At 47.8% G+C, this 25,600-nt stretch overlaps 1 protein-coding gene across 1 annotated transcript in view; it reads left to right on the top strand.

Moving 5' to 3' along the window:
• The window catches only part of IGF2BP1 (insulin like growth factor 2 mRNA binding protein 1), a 402,021-nt gene that overhangs the window by 297,744 nt on the left and 78,677 nt on the right, over positions 1-25,600 (top strand). The window contains exon 10 of the mRNA XM_086924241.1: positions 6,574-6,696. Coding sequence (XP_086780367.1) covers positions 6,574-6,696 — 123 coding nt within the window. The remainder of the gene's footprint in view (positions 1-6,573; positions 6,697-25,600) is intronic.

The following is a 25,600-nucleotide window of genomic DNA, read 5'->3' as shown; positions in this document are numbered from 1 at the left end:
TCGAGGCATGTGGGCTGCTGAATTCAAATCTGTGCATAGATAGCCGCCTAGTGTTGGGTCCGGATGATTGCACATTGTTTTCCTAGAAGAGTCTTCGAAGTATCACGAGATAGGTGGCTCCTCCCCTGGACTACAGTGTACATGGGCATCCTCTCCATCTTCAGATTGTTTTTTTCCGCCATTGGGTTCGGATGTACTTTCTTGACTCCAGTTCGGAATCAGTATAATACCCTTTGCGCAAGGCCAAAAGGCCTTCGGGGCGTCTGTATTGTCTCGGTCGGTGCCTATACTTCATCCAGTTCTTCGAACCGGACGTCGAAAGCCGTTTGACTTTTCGGCCCCAAAGGCCCCAACTACGACTACGATGGAACGGAGCCTGTTCAAGAGATGCCCCGTCTGCAACTCAAAATACCCTCACATTGATGTGCACCCAGTGTGCAATAAATGTTTATCCCTGGACCACGATGAGGCCAGCTGTATGGCCTGTTCCAAGTTCCGGATCGAAAAAGACGCTTCGAGTTCAACGCGCAGCGAGACAGTCGGCGCAGAAAGCGGCGCCCGACCCAGAGAACATCTTCGAGGCCGATGATCTTCGAGGCCGATGACTATGAAGGCGTTGAAGATCCTGACCTACGGTCTAACCCAGCGTCGGAACACAACTCTAACTTCGAGATGGACGAAGAAGACGTCGTCTAGGTAGGAGACAACGCAGAGGCCATCGGGGCCGTCAATGACGACTCCAGTGATAAGCAAGGCCCACCCGCAGTCGCGGGCCTAATATTGACACTGTGCTCTCTAAGGCTCAGGTCGAGGCATCGCCGGAAGGCCTTAGCCGAGATCTTACACCACATTCTATAGCCCCGCGTCAAGGCCCGGCTAAGAATACTTCAAAGGAGCCATCGGTCGATCCATCAAAACCGAAACCAACAGAGCCAAAATGGAAACCGAAACTGTTGAAGACAGTCATCGGATCGACACCCTCGGACTCCTCGGCTCCAGTCAAGTCTAAGAATGTCGACGACCCTTCGGGGCCACATGGGGGCGCCGGCCTGAAGAGCGGAGCGCAGAAGCGAGTCTCGACTGTCACTCTGACGCCGTCGACGTCCAAGCATGGCGTCACGACCAAAGGCCTCCAGGCCAAAAAGACTGTCGAACCGACAATTGCAGCCTCTAAGCCGCTATTAAGCAAGGCTCTCGAGTCGAAGACCAAACCCGACCCAAAAGAGCATATCGCGTCAAAGCCCAAGGCCGGCCCTGCTGCGCACCATGAGCTCGTCGACGCAAGGCTGCAAGCATGCTGGTGACCCACCGAAGCAACTCGGATCGAAGACTACGTCGATCTCTAAGACTACGTCTATCTCTAAGACAGTCGGTCCGTCTCCGGGGCATCCTCCGCCAATCAAAAACTGACTGCCACCGACCGCTCGGCCCAAGACGGTCGAGCCACAAAGGAGCGCCGACACCTCCAAGAAGGTATCTGGACCTTCCTAGTCTCAGTCCATTCCGGAGAGGGTGATGTTCCAAGCACCCTCGTATGACAATCAGTCGAAGCTCTTTATCGACTTGGAATCTGGCAAACTCACCGTTCACAAACTGAAAATCGCTCCAGAACACCCTTTGGAGGCATACAAAATCCCTCTCTATAAAAAGGATTCGGCCACCTCAACAGTTCTTTTTGAACATATTGAGTCCTATACACAGCACGTTGCCGATGCTCCCACACACAGCGATGAGGATGTGGGAGATGATTAGTCATATGGGATTTATTTATCATACTGACGCTGATCAAGGGGAATCTCAACACTGAGCTGACACTGTTGACCCTGATGATCCACAAGCTTCGCGCGACACTCAGTCTTATAATGTCAAAACTTCGCCTACTGAAGACACAGCGGCGTTTAACGCCTTAATAGAGAGGGCGGCCATTAACCATGACGTTGAAATGCACGCTGAGCCAGTGGAGGAGGACTTCCTATTCGATACTTTCTCCTCCTCGGAAAGATCGGCAAAGACATTGCCTATGCTAAAAGGTGTCATCAAACATGCTACTGACATTTTCAAGGAGACCACCAGGGCAAGGGTTGTAAACCCAAGGATTGAGAGAAAATATAGGCCTGCGCCTGTGGACCCTACCTACATCAAGGGCCAGCTCCCATTGGACTCCCTACTAGTGGCTAATGCTCGCAAACGAGCAAACTAGTGGTGATGCTCCTCCTCCGGACAAAGAATCCAAAATCTTGGAGGCTTCGGGAAAACGGGTGGCAGCCCAGGCGGCTAATATTTGGAGGATCTCAAATACAAAGGCATTAGCCAGATATGATAGGGCTCACTACGACACATTAGAACAGTTGATGCAACACCTGCCTGATGCTTACAAAGAGGGAGCGGAAATGCTCATACAGTAGGGAAAGTTAATTTCAAATGCATCCATCAAGTGTGCACTCGATGCAGCAGACACGGCAGCTAGAGCCATTAACACTAGTGTAATGCTGAGACGTCATGCCTGGCTCAGCATCTCTGGTTTTAAACCGGAGATCCAAACAACTTTGCTCAAACAGCCAGTTAACCCTGACTTTCTTTTTGGTCCTGAGGTAGACACGACCCATGAAAAGATTAAAAAAGACAGACGGCAAAATCCATGGGGGCTCTGCAGTCACAGCAGTTATGGGGCAGTTCCTTTCGTCGCTCCGGTAGCAGAGGAGCCTCTAGAGGTCAAGCTTTACAGCAAACCCAATGCTACAAGGGGAGCGCGCAAACCACCTATAACACAAATAACAGGGGTGGAGATCTTGGGAACAGCACCAAAGGCAGAGGACGTGGAAATAACAATGCCAGATCCTCCGCCCCCAACAAACAGTGACGCCTTGTCACTGCCCCCAGACCATTTACCACCGGTCGGGGGAAGACTCCAGCAGTTCCTGCCAGTCTGGAAACGCATTACCACAGACAGGTGGTTGAGACAACTTATCCAATACGGCTATTGTCTGTCTAGAACTAACCTCCACTCCCAAACATACCCCCAAGGCACCGTCCTATGTCTGCATAGCACATGCACTTATTGCAGCAAGAAGTACTCTCCATGCTGCAAAAAGGAGCAATAGAACTCGTGCCTTTAGAAGAGCGAGGTACAGGGGTGTACTCTCTGTGCTTCTTGATCCCAAAAAAGGACGGTTCCCTGCGGCCCATTCTAGACCTCAGACCCCTGAACCAGTACATTCTGTCAGAACATTTTCATATGTTAACCTTAAAGCAGGTCCTTCCATTGCTCAGTCAGGGAGACTTCCTGGCGACCCTAGACCTGTAAGATGCATATTTCCACATTCCCATTCACCCGAGTCACAGGAAATATCTCAGGTTCACCATCAAAAATCAGCCCTACCAATTCAAGGTCCTGCCTTTCGGGGTCACCACTACCCCCAGGGTGTTCACCAAGTGCTTGGCAACTGTGGCTGCACACCTTCGGAGACAGCACATCCATGTCTATCCATACCTGGACGACTGGCGTGTCCAAGCGAAGTCAGCCCAGCAGTGTGCCAGCCACATGTCACGCACAATTCACCTCCTACACAGTCTAGGATTTTCACTAAATTACCCAAAGTCGCACCTTCAGCCCGCTCATGTACAACTGTACCTAGGTGCAACGATAAACACTGACGGCAACATCGCAGCCAAACTCTGCCAGAGTCAACAGCATGGAGCTGCTCATTCGGAAATTCAGACCCAACACTCGCTCCCAGCGCAGGTATTCATGCAGCTGATCGGCATGATGGCCTCCTGCATCTTCATAGTCCTCCACGCGAGGCTACACATGCGTCCGCTCCAGGAGTGCTTAGCACGACCGTGGAACCAGGCTCATAGGCATCTAACAGACCTAGGGTTGGTGACCGGTCGTGCATACAACTCTCTGCATTGGTGGAAAACACAAAACCTTTGCAGGGGACGACCGTTCAAGAGCCTGTCCCACAAATAGTGCTGACGGACGGATCTCTCCAAGGCTGGGGAGCGCATGTCCGCCATTATATCATGCAGGGACTATGGACAACGCAGTAGCAAAAGATGCAGATCAATCTGTTGGAGCTGATGGCAATCTTCATGGCAATGAAGGCATTTAAATTGCACCTGTGCAACAAAGTCGTGTGGATCCGGACGGACAACATGACTGCCCAGTATTACATCCAGAAGCAGGGAGGCACACACTCTCCGCAGCTATCTCATCTGGCCCAGAGCAGGTGGAAGTGGGCTATCCAGAGGAACATCTTCCTCCTGGCAGAACATCTCCCAGGCAAGGACAACCAGATGGCAGACCTGCTCAGCAGGCACAGCCATCAGATGCACGGGTGGGAGATACACCCCTCGGTGCTCCAACCATGTTTCCAGCAGTGGGGTCATCCAGAGATAGACCTATTTGAAACAAAAGAAAACGCAAAAGGCCAAACCTTCGCCGCCAGGTTCCCACACCCGCAGTCTCAGGGCAATGCGATATGGATGAACTGGTCAGGCAGATTTGCGTACGCTTTTCCTCCAGCACTGCTCATACCGCTAGTGGCACGCAAACTGTGGCAGCACTCCATGACTCTCATCCTGGTTGCTCCAACGTGGGCCCGGCAGGCCTGGTACACCATATTCCTGGAACTTTCAGTGGTGCCTCACCAACGGCTGCGCCTCACGCCCAGTCTCCTCACTCAGAGCAGTGGAGACATTCAGCACCCAGATCCGCAACAGTTGCGCCTTGCGATATGGCTCCTGAGGTCATAGAATGTGGCTACCTCAACTTGCCCCCTGAATGTATGAACATAATCAAAGAGGCAAGGCGGCCTACAACTAGGGCATGCTATGCAGCCAAATGGAAGCGGTTTGTCATCTACTGTTCCACTAATAACATTAATCCGCTGGATGCGTCCACGCAAAATCTCTTATCTGTTGCATCTATATCGATGCAATCTGGCGTATAGTTCCATCAGGATACATTTGGCCGCCATAGCAGCTTATCTTCAAAACAGGCAGCATCTTTCCCTTGCCTGCCATTAAAACCTTTTTGGAAGGACTCGGAGTGATCCCTCCCAGACACCCTCCTTCACCGGTCTGGAATCTGAACATAGTTCTCACCAGGCTCATGGGGCCACCCTTTGAACCTCTTCTATCTTGTGAGATAGTTTCTTACATGGAAAGTGGCTTTTCTGATGGCCATCACATCGCTGAGAAGAGTTAGTGAGCTTCAAGCCCTAACAATTGAAGAACCTTTCCTACAAATTCATGCTAATAGGGTAGTGCTACGTACCAACCCTAAATTCATGCCCAAGGTGGTGTCGCAGTTCCACATTAATCAAACCATAGAACTGCCCGTTTTCTTTCCAAACCCTGATTCTGTGGCAGACCGAGCACTGCACACCTTAGATGTTAAAAGGGCTCTCCTGTATTACATCGACAGGACAAAAGAGTTTAGATAGACTAAACAACTGTTTGTTGCCTTCTCTCCACAACACAAATGCAACCCCATTTCCAAATCGGGTATAGCCAGATGGATTGTTAAGTGCATGCAAATCTGTTATCATAAAGCAAAACGCACCTTAACAGTTCCCCCCAAGAGCGCATTCCATACGCAAGCTAGGGGCATCCAATGCTTTCCTAGGTAACATTCCTCTAGAAGACATATGTAGAGCAGCCACATGGTCCACCATACATACATTTACCAAACACTACTGCGTAGATGTACACTCCAAACAGCAAGCCGCTGTAGGACAGGCTGGTCTCAGAACTCTTTTTAAAACTGCTGCAGCTGGCACGGGCAACCGCCGCTAAGGAGGTAAATGCTATTTATTCTATGCACAGATATGAATTCAGCAGCCCACATGCCTTGAACGGAATATGCTACTTACCAGTATGCATCTGTGCTTGGCATGTAGGGCTGCTGACATTCAAATCGCCCACCCTCCTCCCCGGTGCCTGTCGCAGCTGTAGCACTCAGAATCATTCTCAGGCATGGTCATCACTTACTGTATTACACTCCATCTCTGCCACAATGGCGAAAAACAATCTGAAGATGGAGAGGATGCTTATGCGCAATGTAGTCCAGGGGAGGAGCCACCTATCTTGTGATACTTCAAAGACTCTTCCAGGACAACAATGTGCAATCATCCGGACCCAACACTAGGCGGGCGATCTTTGCACAGATATGAATGTCAGCAGCCCTACATGCCAAGAACAGATGCATACTGGTAAGTAGCATATTCCAACTTGTTCTGTTGATGACACATGTGGTACGTAGCCCAATTAGAGAGATGCATAGTTTTCTTACTTTGCTGCGAATGCGCCCCCGCCCTTCTTCCCCATTAATAGCCCTTGTACTTTTGTGAATAGGCTTCCTTATCTCACTGTGTATACTCCCTAACCAGATATACGAAGCAGAAATTACGTTAAAATATTCCCAATTGAACATTTTTCAAAATGAAGGAATGAACTTATTGCTGGAGTATTAGGTGTTATGAATGGTGAAGAAGAAATGTTGTATTTGATAGCGCAACCTTTGCACATCTTTAAACATTACCAGTCAATGGCAGTCTTTTTCCTTTACAGTTGCAGTCTCACCTTATTCCTGGCCTCAATCTGGCTGCTGTTGGCCTCTTCCCTGGCTCCTCTGGAGGAATGCCTCCTTCCCCAGGTGGTGTTCCTGGTGCTGCCCCCTACAGCTCCATGATGGTATGTATTCTGCTTAGCGTGCTGCTGGACAGACCTAAAACCAGTGTTTTCATAGTTATCCAGTCATCAGTTTGTAGCGAACGTTTAGGTTGTTGTTGCTGATACCATTGTATATAACATTGCTTCTTTTTATAGGTAATGCTTTTCAGTCTGAAATGAGTTTCAGGAATGAAACTAGTCATATGTGAACCCTAAATTGTCTGTGGGCGGTCCTGGGAAGGTCTAACAACAAAAATTTATTCAAAGCGTATCTGAATACCACGTAGGTAGACTTAAGATGAGGCAACAGTGGTAAAATGGGTGTAAAATCTGAATATTCTAGTATAGGTTTATTTAAAATGAAACTCCGGCAAGCCCAAAAGTGTTGATCACTTAACATTGCAACACCTATACAGTAAGTTTCATACTACTTTCCAAGTATGAGGAAAGAAGCCATATTTGTAAATGGGAATAGTTTCTTTGTAAAGCAACAAGGACACTGATTTTGCTGCACATTTAACAGCCTCAGTCATTCCTGCAAATGATTGTGCTGTAATATTTACTTTGCACCGAAGCAGTCAGAAAAGTGATGGCTGGAAAGCTTGAATTAATCTCAGACATTGGTAATTACTCAGGCAGTGTCACAGTCCATCGTTATTTTGCACACCATGCTGCCTCAATTTGGACCCGGCCATATGCAATTCACATTGAAGAAGGGTGAAAGCTGAACAGTCCAGCCCAAACTGCCAGGCCATGTCCTCTCTGAACTGAATCGGTTTTGCCCTTTTTAGGACTCAATAGTCCGGTATAGCTTGAACCGATGGAGCTGTGCACGGGACCCACGTCTGGGCATACCCGTAGCACACAAAAAAAAGTTATCGATGGAATGCTTGCATTATTCTCGGCTATTGGTAATTACTCAGTACATCTATTATGATGATACTCTGGTAATAAAGACCATTACCTGCTACTTTGCGCACTGGAAGATACCTGCTTGTGGATGAAGGTTCTTTTTTAATTCAACCGACCTAACTGATATTCTGCTTATTCCTAAACCGCAACCAGACTGACAGTAGGTTTTGGCTCACATCTATGATCAACCATTGTACTTCTGCTTACTCCTGGGCATTAAGCTTGACTTGTCGTGTAAATCCTGCTTCTGTTTTCTGTGCTGCAACAAATGTTTCCTTATCTGTCCCACAATTTTGATCTCGCCAACATTTCTGTTCAAGCATTGATTGACTTTGATAATGTAGTTTTGCAGTGTGAATCTTTCTGGATTCACTATGCTGTGCATTATTCAGCGGTCTAGTGGTTGGGTCTGGAATCGTAGTCTTTTCTTTCTTTTTTTCGTAGCCCAGGTGGGCGTCTACGTCCCACCTTCTAGTGTACTTCATGCGATGTCGGCACGCTTCCTGCGGAAGCTCCCACCTTTGGGCGCCATCTTCAGATTCTTTTGTCCGCCTTTGGGTCTGGCTCACCATTGAGAGGTTCCAAAGTTTTTGGAGAAAAGAAGGAAAAAGCTGAAATCTACCAAATAAGTTTGGAGAATACATCCAGGAACAAGACCGCTGGGACGATGAAGAAGGAGGGGAACTTTGAATACTTTGACGTCCAACGGAGAATGTGCACATAGGGTGCCCCCTGAGCGCAGGTATGGACAAGACCCCGTTCAAATGATGCCGCAATTGCCACCTCAAGTACGCGCAGAAGGACCAACACCCGTTATGCAACCTCTGCCTGTCGACCACGAAAGCAAGGATTGCAATGCCTGCTCAGTCTTCATGTCGAAGACTCTCAGGACTAGCTAGAGGCAGAGGATAGCCAACTACAGTATGCAAGGAAAAGGCCAACCTTCGTCGCTTCGGGACTTGGGCCTCTCCAGTGACGAAGAGGACAACATCTCCGAGGGACCAGATGACTTCACGGTCGTAGAGACTGATAAGAAAACTACAAAAGAGGTACGAGAGAAGTCGACCCCAAAAGCCCCAACAGACTATCGAAAAACAGTCTAAATCCACAAAAGGAGCACTGGTGGCCAACATTTAGACTACTTCAGCTCCATCCAGGGACAAAAGCCCAGCAGATCCTTCGAAATGGCCTCCCAGGCGGCGAAAACACATAAAGCCTAGGTCGTCTAAGCACGCCCCCGAAAAGGAGCACTAGACGCCGCAGGGAAAGGACCCGCTTTTCCCCCGATACCACACTGCACTGAATCTTGATTCACTAGATACCTATTCCCACATTTGCATAGAATATGTTTACCTTGGGTTTTCCTTCAGAGTTTTTTCACTTTCCTCAAAGTTCTTTGTTTATATTCTTGTGCACTTCACACTCCTGTATATCAGCGACCTACCTTGTGTTTCATCTCTTTTCTTTTATTTATTTATTTTGAAAGTTTTATATAGCGCGAACAAGATCCTTGCAGATATCAGAGCGCTTTACAGAGCATAGAATAACACCAGGGGGGTGAATAACAGGCCATAACACCAGGAGGGTGAATAACAGGCCATAAGGTACAGCACAGTTGTAGGTATAGGTGGGGTGGGGTATGTACATGGGGGAGCATAGTAAACAGGTACATCAATAATGCAAGTAGTAAAAATAGTTGTAAGCATAGATAGGTAATTCAATAATGCAAGTAATACGAATAATCGAGGGATCATAGCTAATACAGATCGGTGCAGAGACTTTTAAAATTCACGTTAATAGATCAAATGTGTTTAGCCATGAGGATAGCTTTTACTTCTTTCCTAAAAAGTGTGATGGAGGGGATGAGTCTAGTTTCAGGAGGGATTGAGTTCCAGATCCTGGGTGCCATTCCTGAGAAGGAGCGTTTATAAGTTTTTTCCTTCCGGAATCTTCGAGGTTTTAGCAGAAGATTATTTGTGCCTCTAGTGTTTCTAGAGCCGCCAGTGATTGTCAGCTTCTGTGTGAGGTAACCGGGTGAGCTCAGGTGAACAGCCTTGTGTGTCAAGCAAGCGATTTTCAGATGCATTCTGGCTTCAAAAGGCAGCCAGTTCAGGGCTTTCAAGTCAGGGGAGATATGCAAGTGTTTTTTTGACCCAGTGATGAGTCTCGCTGCAGCGTTTAGAGAAGCTCTTAAGGGTGCCGTAGTAGTTAGAGGGAGACCGCAGAGGGCAATGCTGCCGTATTCTATTTGAGGGATTACTAGTGCTTGTACTGCAGTTAGGAAACTCAAACCCTTCCTCCCAGCCAAAGACTTCCAAAGTGTATTGATTTGGTAGTTCACACCCTTAGTTGCCTTGCTGATGTGTTGCTGCATGTTGAGATTGGTGTTGAGTGTTATGCCCAGAGATTTTGCTGAGTCCACGATGGTTGGTTGGACATTGAGTGCAGTTAGGTTTTTAAGCCAAGTTTGAGTGGTAGAGATCTTTGCGGGAGGTGAGATCAGAAGGAACTCTGTTTTCAAAGCATTGAGCTTGAGATGATTATCGGCAAGCCAGGATTGGGTGCTTCTGATCGTTGAGTTCAGGAGTACAATGTCTTTGGGGGATTGCACTTTGAGATATAGTTGGGTGTCATTGGCGTACATGTGAAAGAGTACATTGGATGTTTGTAACAAGGTGGTGAGAGGTTCCATAACTAGGTTGAACAAAGTTGGGGATAAGGAGGATCCTTGGGGGACGCCTAACGACACAGGTATTGGCGAGGACATAAGGTTGTTGCACTTGAATTTTTGCGACCTGTTGTGTAGAAAGGAAGCAAATCACTTGAGAACAGTTCCAGATATACCCATTCTTGTGTTTAATAGTTCGAGTAGATTCTCATGTTTAACGGTGTTGAATGCTGAGGAGAGCTTAAGAAGGATGAGGAGGCAGGTATCATTTTGGTCAAGGATTTGAAGGGCGTCAATTATGTGCGTCATAGCGGTTTCTGTACTGTGTCCTGCTCGGAAGCCTGATTGATGAGTTGAGAGGATCAAACTGATCAATGTGTTTGGTCAGTTGTAGTTGTGCGCATTTTTCCAGGAGTTTGGCGAGAGTGGGAGTATTGGTAATGGGACGGTAATTGTTTAGATCAGATGGGTCGGCTGTAGGTTTCTTTAGTAATGGTGTGACTTGTTCGACTTTGAGGGCGTCGGGGATGGTTCCTTGTTGGAGTGAGCTGTTGATAATTTTAGTCCAGAGTGGAAGGAGCAGCGGGCTGAAGTCTTTGACAGCGTTAGCCGGGAGGGGGTCCGTGAGGTGATTGGATGGTTTCAAGGTGCTGGGCAGTTTGCCAAATTCCTCTTCAGTGTAGGTGTCAAAGGATGACCATGTAGCATTGTTTTTAGGTTCAGTGGGTGCTATGCAGTGGTGTTTGGGGTAAGGGCTTGCGTCAATTTAGACATATATCCCCCTGAAGAAGTGCTGTTCTAGCACGAAATGCATTGAAGTTTCCATTTCACCTTGTGTTGAATATGTGCCATGAATTGCAATGGATTTATTCTTACTAGAAGTTTAATCAACATATGAAGAAATATGTCTTAATGGATATAGTTTGGATTTACATGAATTACTCCAACGAATAAAACATTCATGAAGTTTTGAAAATTACGCTATTTACTTCAAGTTTATTTATAGCCACGCACTTTCTGTGCATTCAGAGTGCTCGGGGTTAGTTCTTACTTGCTGTAAGACTTTCTATTCTCTCGTTGTTGTTGTTGCACCTTTTGGAACCAGAAGGTGTTTGTTCCTTGAGCACCTAAAAAATTGTTACAAAGGACTACTTGACTACCCCTTTCTTCACATTGGGAGTGCAGCGGTTTCTTTCAATTGTACAATACCTTCTGCACCTTCTAGGACCACGTGACATGGTGTCTGTCCCTCCACCCCTCTGCTAGTGGGCTTTTTTTGCGGACTGCCTTTCCCTCTGCTTACGCTGTTGTCTCCGCCATCACGGGAGGCCCACTGGCTGGACTCTATGGGGCGCAATATGTTTGCTTCGACCAGTGCGGCTCTGCGGGCCCTTTAACACTGTTTGTTGGCAAGGGCCACCTCTTGCTTGTGTGACTCGGCGGAGTCCCTTGGATCTGCAGCTGCTCTGGGAGGTGCTGGTGTTGATTTGCAGCACCATGCGTTAGATGGGAGAGAGCTGGCCGCGTTTATTCATCGCTCCGCTCTGGACATCTGAGGTGCTTGGTCGGGCCATGGCTTCCTCTGTTGCCCTTCGCCGCCATGCTTGGCTGTTCCTAGAAAATGTTCGGGAACGGCTGGTGGTCCCTTCGATGGCACTCTAGTTCCACGCTCCGCCAGACTCTGCCATCCGGAGGTGCTTGGCGGGACTTAAGCCTCCTCCTCCTTCTCCTCCCCTCAGTGACATGTGCGTTGATCTGGTTCTTGGGAGCTGTTCTGGTTACCCCAGTTGTGTGATCTGTGTGATTCATGTGCCTGAGTCCTCTTTTGTTTGGACTGTGGCTCTGTTAGCTGCTTGCCGGCCCTTCTTGATTGTGTTTTTTCTTTGGGTTATCTACCTCAGGTTGGCCCACAGATTAGGCCTTCTGGTTGTTTTTTCTTGGCTGCTTGACAAGCCTTCTGCAGGAGGTTTTTCCCTGCAGATCTTTCGGTTGTCATCTGCTGCGGAAGTTTCTTCCTAAGAGGGTTTCCATATCTTGAGACTTAACATACCCTAGGTGGGCTAGTGGTAGCTGTTGTATAGCTTGCTCTATGCTTGGAAGCTGTGGTCGCCTTAGAGTCTCTGCTCTCCCTGGCGTTTAAGTATGTTGTAGGTGCAATTCCCTTCAAGGTGGTTGGAATGCTTTTGGCGGCGCCCAGGGTGTCTTTCTCCAGGGTCTCTGCGCTGTTAGCCAGGTCTGCCTTGCCGTCTGTGGCCTGGCGTCATGGCTCTGATTCCACTTCTTTTTGCGTCGTGTGTGCGGCCCCCTTCCTGAGGGGTGTCCGGGGCCTTCTTCGCCTTCTGGCTCTGTCTTGGGGGCTGGGATGGATTTCTGTTCCTCTGTTTCTGGCGCACCCTGCCCGGTCTTCCTGGGTGTCCATCGGCTGCTCTTTCTGCTTCCGGCTGCTTTCTTGCTGTGGGTGCGATTCTGTCTGGTCTATTGACTTCTAGCTGTGGTAGGGTCTGCTGCCCTCTCCACGGGTGTGTTCTTGGTGGGGGGGACTTGCCTCCTTTATGCCTGGTCTCCTTGGGGTCTCTAGGTTGTTCTTCCTCTTCCATGCCTTGGCCCTGGATGGAGGTTTTTGTTGCCTGATATAGGCGTGGGGTGGTTCAGCCTCCTCTTGCCTTGTCCCGGTTTTCTCTGCGGAGTGTGAACGGGCTTCCTCTTCCTTTCTTTTTCCGGCATCCCCTTTGGGAACGGTGGTGTTCTGACTGTAGGGGTTCCCCCTGCCTTGGGAACAGGGCTCCTCGCCCTGTCTGTCGGACTCGTACCCTATGGGGCCTTCTGTTATGTCCAGGCTGGTGGGGTCCTCTCTCAGATCCTCTTTTCCCTGTGGGTATGGCTAGGGTATCTATTCTACGTTAAGTAATCTGCAGCTAGTAGTCTCTATCAGATGTACAAGTTAATTACCTTCGGTAACTATGTATCTGGTAGAGACTATTCTAGCCACAGATTCCTTCACGACCCGCCCTTCCTCCCTGTTATGCGAGGGCCATTAGCTTGCTCTTACGCACTCTCCTGCCTCTGGGTGTTTTTGTCTTCTGCACATGTCCTCTTTCACCCCTCCCTAGCAGGATGCTTGTTTGGTGGGTTTGCTTCTTTTCCCTCCTTGACTGGTAGGTTCATGGGTGCTCCTGCATTCCTACACTTTGGTGTTTCCAGTGTGGGGCCTTCTCATTTTTTCCCTTTTTCCTGGTTTGGAGTTTGACTCATGTGCAATTCTCTGCTTTGGGGTCCCTTGACTGAACCTCTGTCTTGACTCCTGTGAGAAGGTGGCCTGATATGCAGTGCTCACTATTCTAGTGAACACTATGTATCATTCCAGCAACCCTTATTGATGATTGGTTGTAAGTCAACCTTATAGACCAGCTATCCTAGTAGCGTGGATACGAGCAGTCTAAGGCTAAAGACTCGAGAGGGCGTGTTAAGCCAGCTGTTTACCACACATATACCCCTTGAACACCAAGTGAAAGGACACCACACAAGTGTTATGAAAATAAACAGTTATTTATTAAGTATCACAACAGCCCTGTACTCTTTATGAGGACAGGGTACTAAGCACAAACCAAAACTCTTACAAAAATACTTAAGTTCGCACAGTATATACAAATGCCCGAGGGGCACGGAAAACCATATACTCTGAAAGTGGAATGCGAAATTACTAGCAGGTAAGTACAGTACTAATAGGCTTTGGAATCGCTAGGACTTGACTATAGAATCGTTAGATTACTTCGAGGAGACCCAGGGGACTCGGGTGCAGTGTGTGCACTCTCACGCGAGATGCGGACAAAAGTCTATGGTAGCTAGGAATTGAAAAGTTAGTGTTCTCGGGCGAACCCGACCTGGTAGGAGGAAAACGAAAGTAGATTCTGACCCTTGGATAGTGAGGCTATGCTGGGGCACCGAAATGCCGAAGTTACCTAGCCCAGGGGCTGCAGCTGCATAGGACTCAAAGGACGTCGGGAATCCTCGTTGACGGACCAGGAGCCTGGAAGAAAGAAGTTGCTGGCAGGCGACCAGTGAAGAAAGTTCGGTGGATCCAAGCCTGGATCGATGGAAGATGACACCTGAAAGCAGAGGGGACCAAGTTCGAGACTACTAGCCAGTAGTCAGTGGGCACCAGGAGGGCACCGGATGGTAGCCACCTCGACAAGGTGAGTGGGTGACGCTGTGCTCGAAGATCTCACGGACCAGGAGGCGTTGTCGGCGACCAGGATGGAGGATCGAGCTGTCCCACGAAGATAGAAGCTGTCGGCGTCGCTGGACCCAGGATTGGGCAACAAAGCCTTGGCAAATTCAAGCCCACGCGGTGGACTCAAAATGGCGTCTGGAGTGGACCAGGAGGGTCCGGGGTGCCTCTCTTCAAGAAGGAAGCAAGGGCCAGTCTGGAGCAACCAGACCAGCAGCAGTGATGTCGTCGGGCGTCGTTCAGAAGGCCACAAGCCAGCCGGCTAGTAGCCAACCAACGCGGTGCACAGCAAACAGCAGAAGGGCCCCAAGCAGATCGTGGAGATGCAGGGAGGCTGACCTTGGGTGCTGGAGCTGCGCAGGGTCGGGGCTTCTCGGACCCCAAAGCACTCACCAGTGGAGGACACGGTGGGCTTGCAGTAAAGATGTCGTGCAGTCTTGGCGATCGTCGGTCCCTCGGTCTCGTCGCACTCACGGTTCTCAGCTTTGCTGTAGAGGTGAGTAGAGGTCAGAGGTGCCAGGGAAGCCGGGTCTCGTCGAGCTGGGTCGTCGGATTCGTGAAGGACTTGCAGCAGACCGCAGTGTTTCTTAGGATGGTGCCCGCTTGATGCAGGGTGACTACTCCTTAGCCACAAGGGAGAATCTTGATGAAGAAATCGTGAAGTCCTTTCGAAGAAAGTCGTATCTTGATTCCAAAGATGATCTAATTTGAACAGGGGGCCAGCTCCTATCTTTATATTAAAAAAGGGGGCTGACCCGGTGACTAGGTCCTGCCTATGGGTGGGACCAGGAGGGGGGTGGTTACACCCCTCTCCCCTGCCGGACTTCCCCAGGCCAGGGGCTGGTGTGCCCCTGGAACTGGTTCTGACTGGCCTATGCGTAGTGAGCACCGGGGTGCCACTCAGCAGTCACCTTCCTGAAAAGCCCTGCCTACCCAGGATACACAAAACCATGTCTGGGACAGTGCTAGCACCGCCCCTGACAGGAAACCCTTTGTCCAGGCTCCCCTCGCTGGAAGGACTCCCAGCTGCAGGGGGTCAGACTCGTGTCTGTGGTGGCAGCATCCATTTTGTGGAGCTGAGGCTTCAGTTAACTTTAACCGGGGTTCACAGTTACATACATGTCGTGTCCCTCTAGAAGGGTGGAATGCTAACCCCGTCGCCAGAATTGGCGAGGGGTTAGTATTCCAATTCGTATGACACCTTACTCGACATGTTTTGATAAAGCAATACCAAAGTTAGCATTTAACCGCGAGGATTATAATGCACTTAAGAGTATATGGTATGCGTTATCATGGAACAGCTATTGGGACTTGATTCCGCAAGCTGCAGACAGGCTCAGCTCATGCCAGAGCACCATCTCACACGATTCCAAGCACTCTGCCTTCAGGATTGTTAAGGCCTGCCATAGGAGTGACTGATAGGAATCTGTGTCCATTTTAGGGTTAGGTATAGGTATACTACACCTACAGCAAAGGGTGATTACACGACTTTGCCCCAGCTGTCATGCAGCCAGTTGTGTCAAATTTAGGAGGCCAGCCAGGGGTGGCATAATACATGCTGCAGCCCCTGGCAGCCCTGGGTACACCTATGCCCTGAGTTACAGGGTCTGATAAGGTGGCCCAGTACCAATTGGTAAATGCACCTAGGGTACATGTGGTAATTTAGAAAGAACAGCCAGGCTGTGGGTCTGATTGGCAGGCCCACAGCCAGAGAAAGTCGTAAACCAGTGAAACAAAAGCAAAAAATCTGGGTGATCATAGGATTGCAGACCCTACTCTCCTACAACTCCTTTCAGGGGGCGAAACTTTCCCTGAGTGTTGTCTTGGGGTACATTGTAGTTACTCTTCTGTCCTTCACTGTTAATGGACTGTGGTTGCAGGCTTTCGTCTGCTGCAGTTTTTCATATGCTTTCTGTCTCCAGGGAGAATATTATAATTGCTTGCAGGGTTACTTGCAGTTTCTGTGCTCTGCTCTTCCCTTTTTATGACTTTTGGTGCCACTGTGCCTGGCACTTTCCTGAATGGGCTGTCCCCCCCCCCCCCCCCCCCCCCCCCTCCATTCCCTTCTTTCCTTTGTTTATCTGTTTCGCACACTGTTTCCATATTCTTGGATTTTTGTTTGTGATGGCTCCGCGTTGTGAAGAAAACTGGTTGGGGCTAATGCGACCTCACTGACATGTCCGCGGACGACGTCTGGGCGGAGTCAATCGGTACCGGCATGCAGAGATGCTTGGGAAAAGAGAAATATTCCGGATCCAGTCTCACGCCTCGGGATAATTATACGTTGAGGAATCTACGACTAGAATCGTCTCTACCACATACATTGTTACCAAAGGTAAATAACTTGTACGACAGGAAGCATAAGTCCTGAAATTATTCTTTTCTCCCCAAAAAACAATCAGCTCCCTATCCAAAAGTGGATCACAGACCTTAACGCCCTCAACTGCTCCTTGTCCCTAGCCACCTCAGTCAAATCCTTGGGCATCTCCCTTGACAACCGCCTAACTCTCAACGTACACATCAACAACTCTGCCAAAGGAGCCCTCTTTACCCTCCGTAAACTTAAGAAAATTAAGCCCTTCATCCCAATTGATGACTGTAAACTGGCAGTCCAATCGCTTGTTCTTTCGCGCATTGATTACGGCAATGCCACCCTCACCGGAATTCCCAAAACCCACCTGGCACCTCTTAAATCTGTGCTCAACCTTGCGGCTAGGCTTATCACAGACTGCAAACGATTTGAACACATCTCTCCCGCCCTTAAATCCCTTAAATGGCTCCCCATTGAAGGTAGATCCACTTATAAAACAGCCTGCATTACACACAAAATCCTCCACCAAAACACACCGACATACCTCTCCAACAAACTGACCAAAGCAGGCTGCACGCGATCGCTGAGAAGCTCCAACACCCTCCTACTTATCCCCCCCCTTCAGAAAAAGAATTCCACTCAGTCACGCTCCTTTTCAGGCAATGCCCCACTTATTTGGAATGCCCTCCCAAAAGACCTCCGCTGTAACCAGTCCTATCCCAGCTTCAAAAAAGAACTCCAACTTCTTCTCCTCAATAAATACTGGGGTTTATAATCACTCCCTGGTAGCCTCGCCCTTCTGCATCACCCCGACTAGCTGCTCCGCATATGAATTGTCCTCCCGCCTGGCCAACTCCCTTTCCTTCTATATGATCACCTACCTCCCCTCTACATGACCCTCAGTTCTCTTGCATGTTTTCTTTTGTATACTTAAGTGAGGCTTCCTGCCAAACTGGGACCGCTATTTTGTATCATTCATAATGTCTAGCAATTTGTTTTTACTCGCTTATCTGAATGTCATGTATCCTATGTGGACTTGCTCTTTTATTATTCCATTGTCTATGCTTATACACACTGTACCTGTATTGAAACACCTTGTAAAGCGCTCTGATACTCCTGGGTCCAGCCAGCGCTATATAAAACGTCTTAAATAAGTCCTGGTAAGCAAACAAACTATAGAATTAGTACTACAAGTGACTCGTAGGGTCTACTCACATTATTTCCTAGTACCAAAACCAGACAAGACCCAAATACCAGTACTCCCTCTAAAAACACTTTGTCAACAAACACAATTTAATATTGCATCCCTTCAAGATTTTATTATCCATATAGGGGAAGGGGACTACATGCCAGCCATAGACCCCAAGGAGTCTTGCCTCATACCAATGTACAAGAAGCCTAGACAATTTCTAAGGTTCATGGTGTACAAAATACACCACCAAGTTACCATCTTGACTTTTGGGATAAAATCTAGATTGAGCAATCTCCTCTCACAAGGGACATACTCTGACGTTGGGGAAAAATGATAGGTAGGGTGGCATCCTGCTTTCCCTATTACCACACATAGCCAATACAAGAATGGCTACAACAATGATCAGACAACCGGGAGTTGCGACAATCTATTGGCTGTTAAAAAGTTCAGAAGGTAATGAAGTAATGGAACCTACAGAGCCTCATGTTGGGAAAGTCATTCAAACCACCAGGTCCCCTGGTGACCATCACAGGATGGGGAGTTTCATGTAAAAACTAAATATCAGACGTCAATGGAACTCTAAAGAAGCCATACAGTACATACATGTAGACCGACAGGAATGCGAAATGCTAGCGTTTTGCATCCATATTTTATATGCTCTGTTGATAAAACGATTGGGGATATTTGCCTACGCTTTCTCCCAATCCCAGTAATTCCAGTGGTAATGCATAAGTGCAGGCAACTCATCACTGTAATCATGATAGGCCCACAATAGGCTCAACAGACATGGTTCTCTGATAGTTCATAAACCTTCCAATTCACCAGGACCAGTTGAGAATACAGGAAGGTGAAGTATGACACCTGGAACCAGACGCATCAGTTTGGCAGCATGGCTCCTGGAGACATAGCATTTGGTCACCATAACCTACTGAAGAAAGCAATGGAAATTTTGTTAGAAGCAAGGCGGCTGACAAAGATGTTAAAAATGTAAGATTCTTACACTAGTGCAAGAAGGGAGACTGCAGAGACTGAGCACAAGAGGCCATTCTGATCAGATGCTTGACCCACTTCTTCGATATGCGGCTATTACTCCTCAGTCAAGGTCCACCTGGCAGCCATTGTAGCATACATGAGAGGGGTACCTGGGAGAAGTTTCTTCACGCACCCAGTGATACAGGTTCCTAAAGGAAGCAAAAAAGGTAATGCCCCCAAGAACGCCCATGACAATCTGGAACTTAAATATAGCTCTTACTTAATGGCATCCTTTCTCAAACCATTGCAAAATGCACCCACTCAAGTTCTGAACTCTAATAACAGCTGTTTTAATCACCATAACCTCACGGAGAAGAGTTGTCAAGATCTACGCTGTCACCACTCAAGGACCATATCTTAAAATCCACATGGACAAAGTGTTAAGAACAAATCCAAGGTTCATACCAAAGGTGGTAACAAGACCATTCGCTTATTGACCTTTTTCCAGCATTCGAAAGCACTCTGGCAGAGAAGGCCTTTCACGCACTGGATGTACGAAGAGTAATGTACTACAGAGAAGACAAAATCCATCAGGGAAAAAGAACCATTCTTTGTATCCTTCACTCACGCAAGGAAATGCTCCCCTGTCATGAAAGGAACTATTGTAAGCTGGATAGTACAGGACATATAATACTGTGACAAGACAGCAGGAGCAACACAACGAAAGGCCATAGGCACACAAAATAAGGAAGAAGGGAGCAACTCTCCTTCCTGGGAAGCATGGCTCTAAATATCCATGCAGGTGCCTCAAAGGGGTCATTACACACTTTCACAAAGCATTACAGTGTGGTCATCCAGCAGAAGTGAGTGCTAAAACCCTTATTTGTACACACACACTCTAAAGGACTCCGCCTCCTAACAGGACATGTGAATTCATGGCTTTAAAAAAAAGATTTTCTGCATCACATTTTCCAGATACCGAGAGAGTGTTTAAAAAATCGAAGGCAGGGAATGTGTACTTGCCTTAATGCATGAGGTGTAATCTGAGCAGCGCCAAAAAAATGCTTTGCTCAAGATTGCCCCCTAATGTAATTTTCCTTCATTTCACCCATCTTCCTTCTGGTGGGCTTCCTTTCTTGCATCGTTTTTCTCTTCAGTCTGCAAGGCACCTCCGATCTCCATGGTGGGAAAAAATAATCTGGAGTTAACACTCAAAGGATTCAAAGTGGTTGGTAGCAGAACCCAGAAGGATATGGCTTCACACACACCTATTGGAAGAAAAGAAAGGACAAAAAGTAGCACTTTCCAACTCAAACCACTAGATGGCGGGATATATCCATAGTATGTGAATCTAGAAGAGTCCACGCCGCAAAACTATAGTTTCAACTAGGTAACTCGTTTTTAGCTTTTGGAATTTTCTTTATTTACGTGCTATCCACCAACCACAACCAATAGATGTTTATTTACAAAGAAAATAAACTATCACACTTGAAGTTGCTTAACTGGGACTGTTCTCAAGTGGTTCACTTCCTTTCTACACAACCGGTCTATGATTCAAAAGCAACAACCTGATGTCCTCTCTGGTACTAGTATCGCTAGGCGTCCCTCAAGGATCCTCCCTCTCCCCAACACTGTTCAACCTAGTTATGGAACCTCTCCCCACTTTGCTCCAAGCATCCAATGTTCACTTTCACATGTATGCAGACGACACCCAACTTTATCTCAAAATACAATCTCCCAAGGACATCCTGCTTCTGAACACCACGATCAGAAACACCCAATCCTGGCTTGCCGAGAATCACCTCAAACTCAATGCGCTGAAGATTGAGTTCCTCCTGATCTCACCTCCCGCAAAAATCTCTACAGCTCAAACATGGCTTAAGCACCTAACGGCTCTAAATGTACAACCTACCATTGTAGACTCAGCAAAATCTTTAGGCATAACACTTGACGCCAATCTCAGCATGCAGTAACACATCAGCATGGCAATGAAAGGAGCGAACTTCCAAATCAATACCTTGAGAACTTAAACCCTTCCTTCCAGCCAAAGACTTCCATACTGCAGTACAATCTATAGTCATCCCACACATAGAATACGGTAGCACCGCCTTCTGCGGGCTCCCCCTAACTACAACGGCACCCCTAAGAGCGTCCCTTAACGCTGCCGCGAGACTCCTCACTGGCTCAAAAAAACACTCGCATATTTCCCCTGACTTTAAATCCCTGAACTGGCTACCTTTTGAAGCCAGAATACATCTGAAAATCGCCTGCATGACACACAAGGCTGTACACATGAACTCACCCGCCTGCCTCACTCAAAAGCTGACAATTTCTGGTGGCTCTAGAACTACTAGAAGCACAAACCATCTTCTGCTGAAGCCTCGAAGATTTCGGAAGGAAAAAACCTATAAATGCTCCTTCTCAGGAATGGCGCCCAGGATCTGGAACTCACGCCCTCCTGAAACCAGGCTCCTCTCCTCCAACAAACTTTTTAAGAAGGAAGTAAAAGCGATCCTCATGGCTAAATACACATGATCTATTCTGTATTTCTCAAGAATCCGCTGTGTACTACCTGCCTGACCCCTTGGACTATTTGTATTACTTGTATTATCGACTTATTTGATTGTATACGTTCCCTCTTTGTATATTTCTATATTGTTGACGTACCTGTTTGACTTTGCATACTGTACCTACACCACCTCAACTATTCCTACTCTTGTACTACTGATGCACCTGTGTGACTATGCACCCTGTACTCACCTACCTCAACTTTGCCTACCTTTATGCTATCTCCAAAAGCATTTTAAGCACGCTTAAACAAGTATATGCTCCTTTTTGTACCTTTATACTATTGGCGCATCTGTTTGACTATGCACCTTGTACCTACACTACCTCAACTTTGACCTACCTCTTGTATTTTGACCTACCTATGTAACTATGCACGCATCTGTTTGACTATGCACCTTGTACCTACACTACCTCAACTTTGACCTACCTCTTGTATTTTGACCTACTTATGTAACTATGCACCTTGTACCTAACTACCTCAACTATTACATACTATTATTCTATCACCCCCTTGTCCTTGTAAAGCGCTCTGATATCTGCAAAGATCTTGTTCGCGCTATATGAAACTTTCAAAATAAATAAATAAATAATAACCAAAAGTGTAAAAGAAAAAAATCCAAATATGAGGACTACTTCAAATGGTTTCTGTGGCGCATATCTGCCTTGGGGCGTAATCCCAATTCGTCAGCATTCATGCAAAAAAACAAAAGCTAAGAGACTGCATATGGTCTGAGTTACATGAGCACATAGTCTCAACTCTTTCTGAGGCAGTTTTCTTACTCTTCCCTCCCATGAATTGAATTCTTCGCCCCTTTTTTCTATTTATCTTCACCAGTTATGTTTTCATCCTTTTTGTGAAATTGTATATATTGCTAATGGTTTTCTTGTTAAGTGTTAGTCACTGTATGGAGGAGTATGCTTTTGATTAAAGATACATCTTGTGGCACAGTTGCATGTAGTTTCCTTTAAAATACTTCTATCCTATCCTTCATTACTTTCCCAAAGCTGAAAATATGCTAAGATCGGTATTGTATGCAGTTAGATTATATATCTTGATCGCATTTGAGAATGGTAGAGTGGTTGATAATAAATTGAAGTGTAATACTACTGTTCGAGGCATATGAGCTGCAGAGTGTACACGTAGCATTAGATCGCCACCTGGTGTTGGCCTCGGATGATTGCAGGTTGTCTTCTTGGAAGAAGTCTTTGTAGTCACGAGATAGGTGACTCCTCCCTTGGACAAAACTGTGCATGGTCATAGACTCCATTCTCAGATTGTTTTTTTCCGCCGCTGGGTTCGGATGAAACCTTTCCGCTCCGGCTAGAAACTTTCCCAGCAATTTAAAGCGTAAAATCTTTATACAAACCATATCGACATCAAATAGACTACTTTCGACACCATCAGCAACATTCCGGTGCGTCGACGCTGGCTGTTGGGCCAATCGGTGCCGTACAGAAAAAATGCCTCTTGGACAGGACTCCATTCAAGAGATGCCCAGTATGTCGAGCAAAATTCCCTCATAGCGACCACCACGAGGTCTGCAACCTCTGTCTATCGCCAGACCCAGACTAGTCAACCTGCACAGCTTGTGCGTCCTTCCGATCGAAGACAATTAGGGATTGGAGGGCCTGTCGACACGAGATGAGATCAGCCTCAGCACCGGAGGCCATCTTCGAGGAGATCGTCGAAGAAGACCCCTCCGGAGGCGAGGATCCACTCGAAGACATCTCCGAGGACGAGGCTCTACTCGTCTCTGAGGAAGACTCCCCTGATCCCCAGATCATATCAGAGGCAGAGGACTCAGATGACTCCATTCCATCTCGTCAACCCGTGAGTACTCTTGCCCTTGCACAACAGACACAGCCCAAGACAAAGGCAACGGTCAGCACTCCGCCCATAGAGCCCAGTCAGGACCTAAATATCCCCTCAAACACCCCGCCTTCGGGCTCTGCTCCAAGGAAAACTAAGCCTTCCGGTGCCTCTGCACCGACCAAGCCGCACATGCCAATTCCACCTCTTCCATCAGCACCGAAGCCAAAACTCCCTTCGGTGCCCAAAGACAAAGACCCTTCGGCACCGAAACCTAAAGATGCACCGGCGCCGAAGCCAAAAACTGTACCGGATCCGCAAAAAGCTCCGGCTCCGAAACCTTCCGGTTCCGAAAATAGAGGGAAAGCCAGCGTTCGACGCCTCAAAGCCAACAAGACCTGCTTCCATTCCAGAGCCCCCAACCTCTGTACCCAAGACTCCATGGCCTGATTCAGAGACGCCTAAACCCTCTAACAAGCCTGCCAAGCCAAAACCACCTTTGGCACCGAAAAATTTGCCACGGGACTCTGTAACGACTCCTACAGCAAAAAAACACAAAACAACCGCTATCGGCACCCAAAAAATCGACGCTGAAGAGGGTTGTAGAGGAAGAGAAACTGTTAAGGCCAGATCCTAAACAAAAGAAGGTCCATATCAACCCAAAAACTGGACATGTAGAAGCTATTCCTTACTAAAAGAGACCAGCAGACACCACTTCTACCTGTGGTTCCTTCCAAAAAGAATTGTGCAACTTCGCCAATACACCCTTCCTCTCCTTCACCTTCCTCACCTATTCCTCCTTACTTTTCACCATGAGTTTGTCCTGTTCAATCTCCTGCATCATCACACCACACTGATGAGTACGTTATAGGTGGTGAGTGACACACCAGACCCACACACATAACCTGTAGATGAAGGTATCAACCCAGATACATATCCTACAGATGAGGATATAAGAGTTCCCAGCAACTAATGTGCCTGACATTCCTGATCCTCGGTTCTACCCAACGAAACCTTCCCCTCCAGAAGATAGCATTGGGTTTAATCACCTCTTAAATAGAGCTGCCCTTTACCACAGGGTTAAAATGCACTCTGATGCCATTGAGGAGGATTTTTTATTAGACTAATTTGAGCAGTCACAAAGGTCTACACAAATACTACCCATGATCAAAGGAGTCATTAAACATGCTCCGGAAATATTTAAAGACCCTGTGTGTTGTAGAGTGTTGAATCCAAGAATAGAGAAGAAATGTAGACCAGCACCATCTGATCCAGTCTACATTAAGGGACATCTGCCACTAGACTCGCTAGTAGTGGCCAATGCACGGAAGAGAGCTAATTCCCAGACTTCTGGTGACACGCCTCCTCCTGGCAAGGAATCCAAGGTTATCGATGCGTCAGGGAAACGGATTGCTGCGCAGGCTACAAATATATGGCGCATAGAAAATACACAAGCCCTGCTCTCACGCTATGACAGGGCTCACTACGATAAATTAGATAAATTGTTAGAGCACCTCCCAGATCAATACAAAGATTTAAACAGAGCTCATACAAGAAGCCAAATTAATATATAATGCATCTATTAAATGTGCACTAGATGTAGCTGACAGATTGGGAATGAGAAGGCTTTGGATGTGGCGCGTGCGTGGGAGTTAGTGGTGCAGGCCTTGCGTGACTCTTTAGTGGAGGATGAGGACGGTGGGAATTAGGCCAGCGGACACTGCGGGGCGAACACAACAGAATCGTAATCCGCACTGTAGTGGATCCATCCAACACGTCGGAACGAGGCATACACCTTTAGCAGTTGCCAGGGGGGGGGGGGGGGGCTCGGGGGGGTTTGGTTAATGGGAGTTTGGGGTGGGCCGGAAGCCGAATAGATGGTTGCCCAACAGGGCACCTTGAATCCAATAGGATGGTGGAGTACTGTGCGGAGTGTTGAATGGCTGGGGGGTGCGGCCAGGCATGATAGACCTACAGTGTTCGGGGCAGGACCCGACATGGGCGGTACCACCGATAACCACTGGGATGGCTGACGGAGTGTTGTTGAGGGAGGGGGGGGGGGGGGGGGGGTAAAAGCAGATACGTAAAACGATATATCAACCATGGTCCCTATGGGACGTGCACAGTGATGTTTTCCTATTGAGTGGAGTATTATGCCGCCCGGCCTCCGGGATGCGGGCTGAATGGCTGTGTACGATCTGTGTTCTACTATTGACCGGGGGGAGGTCACGAGTGCACTGGCTGACTATTTGTATTCTGTGGTT

Source organism: Lissotriton vulgaris, chromosome 5, assembly GCF_964263255.1.
Source record: "Lissotriton vulgaris chromosome 5, aLisVul1.2, whole genome shotgun sequence".
Classification (NCBI taxonomy): domain Eukaryota; kingdom Metazoa; phylum Chordata; class Amphibia; order Caudata; family Salamandridae; genus Lissotriton; species Lissotriton vulgaris.
This window is presented reverse-complemented; position numbering and strand designations above follow the sequence as displayed.